At 33.1% G+C, this 10,749-nt stretch overlaps 1 protein-coding gene across 1 annotated transcript; it reads right to left on the bottom strand.

Moving 5' to 3' along the window:
• Positions 1-1,087: 1,087 nt before the first annotated feature.
• LOC143066779 (uncharacterized) lies at positions 1,088-9,022 on the bottom strand. The gene is made up of 5 exons (XM_076239589.1): positions 9,018-9,022; positions 6,850-6,894; positions 2,890-4,827; positions 1,739-1,874; positions 1,088-1,135 (listed from the first exon to the last, which is right to left on the bottom strand). Exons 1-5 carry the CDS (start codon positions 9,020-9,022, stop codon positions 1,088-1,090), a joined length of 2,172 nt encoding a protein of 723 aa, XP_076095704.1.
• Positions 9,023-10,749: the final 1,727 nt, after the last annotated feature.

Raw genomic sequence — 10,749 nt, 5'->3', positions numbered from 1 at the left:
AAATTTTCTTTTTAATTTTTTAACAAATTGTCCCCCCCCCCCTCCCTCTTTTTCAAAAAAAATCTCTCCCTTAATTTAGGGTTATAATCTCAATTCAGATTTCAAATGGAGCTTGCAATCATAATAACCCATCAGTTAAATTCATCGTAAAAGTCCTAAAATAGCAAAGGGCATACATAAACATGGCTAAAATCAAATTACCTGCATCATCATATTTAAAATAGTAACTTCTAAAAAACTTCGCTCACTGATAATACCCCCATCGCAAGTGGATAATCTTAATAGTGTAAAAATATGTAAGTTTTCAGTAAACAGGAAGTTGTTGAGTGATGTATATGAAAACGCATCACAGGGGTATAGCTAACTTATATAATCCCTGAAACCAAATTTCAGAAATCCTTGGAGTGTAGTTCCCGAGAAAAATGTGATGATAATTTTCAACTTGGCTATCATGTGTAAAATGATACAAGTGTTCGGTAAACACGAAGTTGTAGAGTGATGAATATGAAAATGCATCACACGTTATAACTGAATTATATAAACCCTGAAACCCAATTTCAGAAATCCTTGTTCCTGAGATAAATGCAACAAAAAATTTCAATTTGGCTATAATGGGACAGAAGGAATGACGGACGGACTGACTGATGGATTGACTGACAGAGGTAATTGTCAATGTTGTGTTTGAAACACCTCCCTTACACTGCTTTTAAATCTTGTTTTGTACTTTGTAATTATTCATTAACCAGGACACCCTTGTTTATCCCCTTTTTTGCACTTAATTCCTAAACGGTTTGACCCATAACACCCGAAGGCCAACTCTTACCATCCTTTTGTGGTATGGAAACTTGTAGTATAATTTCAGAGAGACCCATACACCATTCCACAAGTTATTGTCTGGAAACTAGAAAAAAAATGCCTATGTGGGCCCCTTTTTGGCCCCTAATTCCTAAACTGTTGGTACCCCCTTAATCAATCCCAACCATCCTTGTGTTTAAATTTCATAGATTTCTTTTTAATTATTCTAAAATTAGTGTCTGGAAACCAAATGTCCTCAGAAGACGTGGACAAATTGTTCTCCCCAGATATTTCATTTAGCATCCTGGTGAACAGGAGAAATTGAAATACCATCTTGTTTCTAAAAATCATAGCACCACATACATAACATAATCTATAAGAAAACCAATTCAAATAGCATCACATGTAAGATTATAGCATCTCATTACCATTATGCTAAAAGGTCTTGGGGAGAACACTGGATTGACGGTGGACAAGGACAACAATGAGGACATGATACCAATATACCATCGCCAAATTTTTTGCAGTTGTATAAAAGTCAGCTCAACAAAGGCAACAGTAGTATACTGCTGTTTGAAAGTCATACATCAATTGAGAGAAAACAAATCCGGGTTATAAACTAAAATTGAGGGTAACACATCAACTATAAGAGGAAAACAACAAAACAACAGAAACACTGAAGTGCAACAAAAAATAAACAACAATGCAACACACACAGAAACATTATATGTGAAGGCTTTTAGAAAAAAGTCTGTACAACTGTTTATTGCAAAATGACAGCTGTTAGAATGACTGATAAAGGCAACACTATATGGCTCCAACCTAAGTCAGTTGGCCATAAAAATCAGGACTAAAAGTAATATTTATACACATTACAAAATATCATTATTTATTTCTTTGAAAATACTACATAGACTTTTGACACTTACTTGATTGTAATTACCCTTTCTCCACCGTTTCCTTTCTGCTTCTCTATTTCTATGCGTGCTCCAGATACTTCACGTATCGCATTTATATTATAACCACGGTGACCAATCACACGACTTATAGCCGATGACGACACCTGTACTCTTTTTAACCTAGAAATATGAAGCAAACCATTTAAATTCAGGTGAAATAAAAATAATTAGGCAGCATATCATGGAAAGACACTTATATAATCAACACTAAAATTAGATTGTAAAGCCCCAAAGCATTCACTTATGCCAACACAAAACTAGAGGCTCTTAAAAGCCTGTGTCACTCACCTTGGTCTATGAAGGACACAGATGGATTCATGACAAAATTGTGTTTGTACATCTTACTTTACTGATCATTCTTGCTACTTACAATTTTCTCTACCTAAAATAAACTTGGCCCTTTAGATACAGAGGAAAATATTTTGTAAAAAGGAGAAGGGGCTCTAAGGGGCAAAATTGGCCCCACTTCAGAATCTATTGATAGTTCTTTCAATTGATATCTATGATATGGAGCTTATAAAACACCAAGAATTTTATAGTTATCTCTTACCGTTTTCTTGTTATGACGTCATAAAAATGGTATGCCGACTAAGCTTAAATATCAGCTTTTTACGTATGTTATCCTTTTTTTTTATGTATTGTGTACTTTTTACAATAGATTAAACAGTAAATAATCAACGTGAATACACTATTACTTGTGAAACATTGTGTTTATACAATGAAGGATAAAATTGATATAAAATTTAACCATTTAATATCAGTTATACAGTTGCTATGGTTACAACAAAATTAACATTCGTTCTATGTATGACTAAATTAGAGGGAATCTACAGTTATTGTTTGTGTTTTCTTTTACCTTAAATTACCAAAAATGAGTTGGTGTGTACTTTTATGTACTCTGCTGATAAAGTTCACAATTTCATAAACTATGCATTTCAAAAATTACTCAAATTTATTGAAATACTGTTAGCACATTTATCTTTAGAAACTTTTCACATGTTATAATAGTACCCTGATATCGACGTACGTCAGTTTTTTCCCAACAAAGACATACAAAACAAAAATGGAATTATATTATATGCCTATATATGTCCAAGTAATTGTTCAGTTAAATACAAATGCTAAACATGTTTACTCCTCTGGTTCACTGTCACTATCATCAACTACTTCCGGCTGGTTAGCATCATGGACATAGTCCTTCCATTGCTTTGCTTGATTTCCTTTGGTTTGATGCCGGTAAAAACTTAGTAACCATATAACTGACGAAATGTGACTACAAGTACCAACAATTCGAGCACCGGCCTTGCAAGTACAGTACCAAGTTTTTATGCAGCAGTCATCATATGTAATCCATAGGTTATGCGTTTTGCTGCTTGTATGTCTACTTGCCATTCTAACTCTAATAAGTTGATGTCCCTGTTGCATGACTTCATAGTAATCGTCATTTTCTTGATGTTCCTCAGTATAACTCTTTGCTAGTTTAACCTGGTATACACCGAGAGTTATGTCCCTGATGTCCTCCTCCGACAGTTTCGGAAAATCTTCAACGGAATCGTTGCCATCTATTTTTTGCCACCTACCACTTCTGGAATGCAAGTTTTCATTTGAAACTCGTTCCATGAGCTCATTTTTCTTCTTTGACATGTGAAGCATTTTTGTACCTAAAAGAAAGTCATCAGTTTCATTACCAGCATTAAGTGGTGGTCTATACTTATTACATATGGCACTTACAAAATGTGTATATTCACCAGCATACGGTATAAGGGAATTTGGTAATACCTTGTCAAGCAAGCGCCACTGCTTGATTCTACCATTAACAGACTCAACAACCCAGCGGACCTTTGTAACTAAACGTGTTGTGTTACCGTCTTCAACCGAAAGTTGCTTCTCGTTACGTTTGGCATCATTGTTTTTGCTGTTACAAAGGTAGGGTCCAATCACACTTACAATGTATCCTGTAGTTGTGACAAACATCATTGGCTTAATGAGGTTGCGAAATTTGTGCATGCTGTATGTACTACTTTGAAATTTAAATTGTCCACTCTTTTGTATGTAAATATATGTACCATCAATTACGAGTATGGCAGTTGTGTTTGTGATATCACCAAATAATGTTTGTGCCAGTGGACGAGTGTGGTTTTGTATAACACTTTCTCGGGATACATGATCAAATCCTAAATATTTTGGTGTAAAGTGCTGTTTAACTGCATCTCTTGCGGATGAAATAGCTTTCCTGATAGAATCTTTGCTTATATTAAACAAAGTTGCTAATATCTTATTAGACATACCCGAACGAAGTTTGGTCAAAAATATACCAATACATGTTCTCATGCTTCGTACTCGGGTATCTCTTATAGCTGAGTTTGGAATGTGAGAACATAAGTCTTCAAAATCAGTAATAGTTAAGCCAGTCAAATTTTGAAAGTCTGTGTCATTTAAAGAAGAAGATTTATCAAAATCAATTCTTGCGTTTTTATTTTTTAATGCATGTTCTCTTATTGTATCTATCAATTCAAGTAGTCCGCTGCGATTGAAGTCAGAAACAGTATACACACTAGTCATGTCTTCGTTAGCTTCTTTTGTAAAACCTTCAGTACATAAATGACGAGGACAGCACCGTGATCCGGCAGGAATAATTATATTCTTTTCCAAAAATGTATGAAATCGTGCTTCTTGTGGAACAACCATAAGTTTTGGACCACGCTTTTTGCAAAGACAACATTGTGCATGACCTTTAATTGTTGAAGCTATCAGGAGCGATATTGATAAAGGAGAACTTAATTTTGCTCTTTTAGGTGCAGATGGTGGCATAAAATCAGGATCATTTGCATTTGTATCAGTTGTAAGGACAGTGGGTGTATTTACTTGTGCTTGCCCTTCTCTGTAGTATTTCCGTCGACAAGTATCACAGATAACGTCATCATCATTGGGTGAAACAAGGAAATTCTTACTGAGAAAATTGCGCAGATTTTTATTTGTTTCTCCACACAAAGGTCTTCTTTTTCCGGGTTTCGTTCTTTTTTCACACAATATACATTTAGAATCTTTTCTTCCCTTTCTTAATTTATCCATTCTGAAAAGAAAACCATAAGAGGATACAATTAATATTTGGTACATTTAATTGCAAAATCTATTCAACTCCTAAAAAATTTCTTTGCTATCTGTTTTTGGCAAATATATATGTGTTAACTAAATTTGAAAATCTAACGTTAGCATGCACCTTAAAACGGTGTTTAGATCCTAAACACAATTCTTAGCACAATGTGTTTAGGGTTGTGTTTAGAATCATGTTTAGCTTTAAATATGTGTTTAATTTCTATACACTTTCATTTTTAAACGTGTTTAAATTCACGGCAAACTTAAATACTATGTGCATACTGAAACATATGTTTAGAAATTAAATACAACCCTAAACACGTTTAGATCTAAACATGTATCACTAGTGTTTAAATTCTAAGCACGATTTTTACAGTGTTAATTAAAAGTTAATTGGAGAAAATAGAAACATCCATGTTTATGAATATAGGCGAAATGTTTTTTTACAATGTGGTGTGCAAAATAGCCATATCAGATGTGGAGGCGAATGAATAAGACAGCAAACCATGCAACTACGGAGAATACCAGAACATTTTCGACATCAGACAAGCCCGGTATTATAATGAATGTTCAACTAAAATTGCTTTCTTTTAAAAGAAACAGTCTAGTGTTTGATGTTTGTTATTCACATAACACATTATTTTGATCAAACATAACAATTTATTTTTAAGATGAAACTCTGTCTTTCACTCTTCTTAATAGCGTAGATACTGAAAGTCAGTGCATCAAAAATTTCATAAGATTTTCCATAGTAAAAATAACATTTTAAGTTGCCAAATTTATTTCTGTGTTTGGTTATACGAATATTAAATGAATGTATTGATGTTTAACATCCAGTGGCAATTATTTCAAACATTTTCAGACTATAACATAATGTAATCCATATTTTGTAATTTTACTTCTGGATGCTGCGCATAAATAAATAATTTTAAATCTGGGTTCACAATGCTTTTAATTGAACTATGAATCTTCTGCATGCACTCAGTATCAAATAATCGACTGCACGAAATTATACATCTTCTCCACTCCTTCTTTCTGGAACGGGAGTGGATCGTAACCCTTAGCTAGCGAAGATGGAAATTATATAGATACTCACTCATTTCTATGAGAAAATTATCATGTAATAATTTAGGTCCACCATGTCCACTGTCTCCAGTGATCTGCAGTATACATTTATGTATAAAACATTAAAAAAAACAATGTCTTCACGTATATTGGTGCATGTTGTTTTTGCTTTTGTTTTTTTGTATCTATCATGAAATTCAACAGACGGAACTTTCCTGTTAAGCACATATATACCATTTCTTTATGGGTAAAGCACATGCAAAACTGTCAATGATGATAGTACATGTAGCTTAAGAACTAACAATTCACAAAGTTGGGGTATACTTGTATTTTTTTTTTTTTTTTTTTGTTGCTGTAAAGGTGTCTTTAATTATTCATAAATGATCATGTGATTCAAAACGACAAATGTAAAAAATTACAAAATGATGAAAAAAAAATTTGGCTCTGATGAGATTCGAACGTAAAATATTTTCCCCGCAGCGGAGCGTGTAGGCGATGTGAACCACATGAACACAGTAACTAAATATCGTAAATAAGTCATATTTATCATTTTAATTCTAAAACCGTAGGAACAATTTTTTTTTTTTTTTTTATTTCTTTACTTCTTATTTACGATTCAACTTTATATCAATGAAATGACCATTTCATTGTTGGCGATTACGTCATGGTAATTTTTTTTTTACCTAACAGACGTCAGTGCAAAATGGAAACTGAAGTTTTCGTCTGCTGTGCCGTGGAATTTATAAATACGATTTTTGTAGATTGTGTTCCGTCTTATTTATTTTTGTATTACTTTAAAGCAATGAAAAGAAAAATAATCATAGAATTAAAATTTTGTTTCCATTTTGCTTTTTCGTAAGATGATAATAATATGAAAAGACGGAAGAACTTTTTACGTGACAAGTTCATGTGATGTAGTTTAAGCTTAACTTACCTTTCACAGGTACGAATTCCACCATTTTCAAAAATATAATCACATCTTTTAAATTATATTTAGTTCTTTCAATTCTGTCTGTTAATACCAAGTATCTAATGAATGATACGCTGATTTCTATTCCACTATAAAAAGCTTCTTAACAAAAGCACCAGTAAAATTCCGTGCGTCAGTTCCGTAATCACTTACAATAAATATAGACGGTAAGGGCTAGGCTTTACTTGAGAGGCTATGTTTTACTTTAATATGAAGAAATACGCTTTGTAATTTACTTTCTATAGCCGAACTTTATTGTTATCAACCATTGACCAAAAAAAATGTTAAAAAAATACATATATGTTCCTTTTTTTTTCCGATACCGGGAAAAACGGACAATAATTAGAGATCTTCGATGCCGGTTTTGAGCAAGTTTTTAATTAAAATTCAGTATGAGCGCAGCTTTGCCCCACGACAATATTTCAACATAAGATGCATTTAGTTGATAATATTGCTCTGACAAAATATTTTGTTGGGGCAAGAATGCGCAGGTACTTTTTTCGTAAAAAAACTTGGCGAAAATGGGTAAAAAATTGCGAAAAGCCAACAAATATGCACGTGAAGTGTTGTCAAAACACGGCATTGTGACGTCATAACTACAAAAAAACATTTTTTTCATAAAATGAATATGTCCAACGAAAAAAGAAAGCCATACACATACGAATAAGTAGAATTTAAAAAATTCTCGAAATTGAGGCCAATATTGGCCTTTATAGCCCCTTCTCCTTTACCAAATTAATGAAATTTGTTAAAAATTTACTATAAAGGGCAATAACTCCTTAAGGGGTCAACTGACCATTTTGGTCACTTGACTTATTTGTAGATCTTACTTTGCTGAACATTATTGCTGTTTACAGTTTATCTCTATCTATAATAATATTCAAGATAATAACCAAAAACAGCAAAATTTCCTAAAAATTACTAATTCAGGGGCAGCAACCTAACAACAGGTTGTCCAATTCATCTGAAAATTTCAGGGCAGATAGATATTGACTTGGTAAACAATTTCTCTCTGTCAGATTTGCTCTAAATGCTTTGGTTTCAGAGTTATGAGCCAAAATCTACATTTTACCCCTACATTCTATTTTTAGCCATGGCGGCCATCTTGGTTGGTTGGCCTGGTCACCGGACACATTTTTAAACTAGATACCCCAATGAAGATTGTGGCCAAGTTTGGTTAAATTTGGCCCAGTAGTTTCAGAGGAGAAGATTTTTTTTAAAGTTACTGACGACGACGACGGACCATGGACCACGGATGACAGACGCCAAGTGATGAGAAAAGCTCAATTGGCCCTTTTGGCCAGGTGAGCTAAATATACAGTTTATTTTTTTAACGCTAAATGTGATGCTATCCAAAATTTCTGGGGAGAAAAGTGATAATTTCAGAGAGATCCATACACTTAAACACAAGTTATTGTCTATAAACTAGAAAAATGCTTCTTTTTGGCTCTTTTTTTGCCCTTTAATCCTTTATGTTTGGGGAAATTAACCCAAAACTCAATCCCAGCCTTTCCTATGTTTTATGGAACCTTGTGGTACAATGTCAGAGAGATCCATACAGTTACACACAAGTAATTGTACTGAAACTAGAAAAATGCTTGTTTTTGGTCCCTTTTTGGCCCTTAATTCCTAGACTAATTGCCCCATAACCCTTAAAATAATTCCCAACTTTCTACTTATAGTATTAAGCATTGTGGTACAATTTCAGAGCAATTGAAATACTTATACACAACTTATTGTCCTGAAACTTGATAAATGCTTGTTTTTGGCCCCTTTAGGCCCCTAATTCCTAAACGTATGGGACCACAACCCCCAAAATTAAATCCAACCTTCCTTTTGTGGTTATAAACATTGTGTTAAAATTTCATGGATTTCTATTTACTTGTACTAAAGTTATTTCTCAGAAACCATCTGTCTTGGATGACCCTGATGACGCTGACGAGGACAAAGTGATACCAATATACGACCAAACTTTTTTTATTTTTGCAGTCGTATCCAAAACTTTTTTGATTTTTGCAGTTTTATAAAATTTTCTTAAAATGACTAATTCAGGGGCATCAACCCAACAAAGAATTGTCCAATTTATCTGAAAATTTCAGGGCAGATAGATTTTGACTTGACAAACAACTTACCCCATTTTAGATTTGCTCTAAATGCTTTGGTTTCAGAGATATAAGCCAAAATCTACATTTTACCCCTATGTTCTATTTTAAGCCATGGCAGCCATCTTGGTTGGTTGGCCAAGTCACCGGGAACATTTTTTTAACAAGATACCCCAATGATGATGTGGCCAAGTGTGGTGTAAATTGGCCCAGTAGTTTCAGAGGAGAAGATTTTTGTAAAAGTTAACAAGGGACGACAAACGACGGACAACGGATGACAATGGATGACTGACGCCAAGTGATGAGAAAACATCGCTTAGCCCTTTTTGGCCAGGTGAGCTAATAAAAATAGAATATTATGCATTCAAAGGATTTGACTTCATAAAAAAAAAATATTTATAGCATTCAGAAAATAAGTTTATACAAAATAACAACCAAACCTGCCACAAAATTCTTTAAACAATTTACCAAAGAATGTCTATTAAAAATCTTTAAAAAAAATTAGTTATCTTTCTTTGCACAGAAATATGATTTAACATAGTACTCTTAGTTTATCATTAGATATGGACCATAACTCTGGACTAAATCACCAGTCCACCAAAATTCAAACTTGATCTGTACCTTGCCATTATAAAACTATATACCAAATTAAAATCTTCAAGAAAGAAGAACAAAAGTGTGGAAAACTGTCTGTCTGTCTGTCTGTCTGTCAGTCTGTCCGTCTGTCTGTCTGTCTGTCCGTCCGTTGGTTGGTCCGTCAGTCGGTCAGACTGACTAACTGATAAACAGACAGACAGACAGACAGACAGCAAACCTAAAGTCCCTTTCCACTTGGTCGATAGGGGACTATAAAAAATGCAGATGTATGAATAGTTAAAAGATAATTCTATATCATATAGCACTTAAAATTTCAAAATTTTTGAAAATTTTAAATATAATGTATGCTGACAAACATTTGATATGAAATACAAACTATATTAAAACACATATCCATGGAATGTTAAATGGTCTTCTACCATATAGTTTGTGTAAGTCCCATATTTTCATTAAGACAAAGTAACAAATATTGGTTCTTATGTCATGTGGATATCAAGGTAGACGGACATAACATTTTTTATCATATACTTAGACTAAATAACATATGATTTTTACCGTATGATAATTGCATTAAATTAAAGTATTTTCCATATTTTTCGAATTGTTGCTTAGCGGGCTGATATGAAAAGTTTATCACATGCTTCGATTGTTATCACATGCCTTTCCGTAACGTTATCACATGGCATTCCGATGATACTCGGCAAATTCCGGAAACTACACCTCAATGCTAACGTTTTCAGTGAAAAACAGTACAAAGTAGTGTACAAAACAATTATTTGAATACTGGAAAGTATGTTGTGTAAAATAATTAAATTAAATTAAAAAAAAAAAGAAAAAAAAAAATTGAATAAATGCATTTTGAAGTTTTTCTGAAACATTATTTAGAAAGTTACTTAAAAAAAGTTGACTTTTCTAAACAATGTTTATTATGTATATTGTTGAATTATTTTTTTGTTGATTTGTCCATATTAAAATGTGTTTTTTTCTTCTCTGTTGAGGCATATGATAGAAAGATTTCATATTGAATGAATCAAATTTTGGGTCCGACGTCCGTGAACTTTTTACTCTTTCAACTTCTTTTCGGGAACCACGTAGAAGGATCAATATAAGAATCTGTTATTTTTCTCTACTGTTGAAGCATATGATAAAAAGATCATAACATGTC

This window comes from Mytilus galloprovincialis, chromosome 3, assembly GCF_965363235.1.
Source record: "Mytilus galloprovincialis chromosome 3, xbMytGall1.hap1.1, whole genome shotgun sequence".
Taxonomy (NCBI): domain Eukaryota; kingdom Metazoa; phylum Mollusca; class Bivalvia; order Mytilida; family Mytilidae; genus Mytilus; species Mytilus galloprovincialis.
The sequence above is the reverse complement of the archived record's forward strand: the minus strand, read 5'-3'. Positions and strand labels throughout refer to the sequence as shown.

Bases quoted from the DNA above. Each gene is read 5' to 3' on its own strand.
- LOC143066779 (XM_076239589.1), bottom strand. The intron at 4,828-6,849 runs GTAAGTTAAGCT...TTTTCTTTTCAG, and splicing joins GGAATTCGTACCTGTGAAAG to AATGGATAAATTAAGAAAGG. The intron at 1,875-2,889 runs GTAAACATGTTT...TCATATTTCTAG, and splicing joins AGTGACAGTGAACCAGAGGA to GTTAAAAAGAGTACAGGTGT.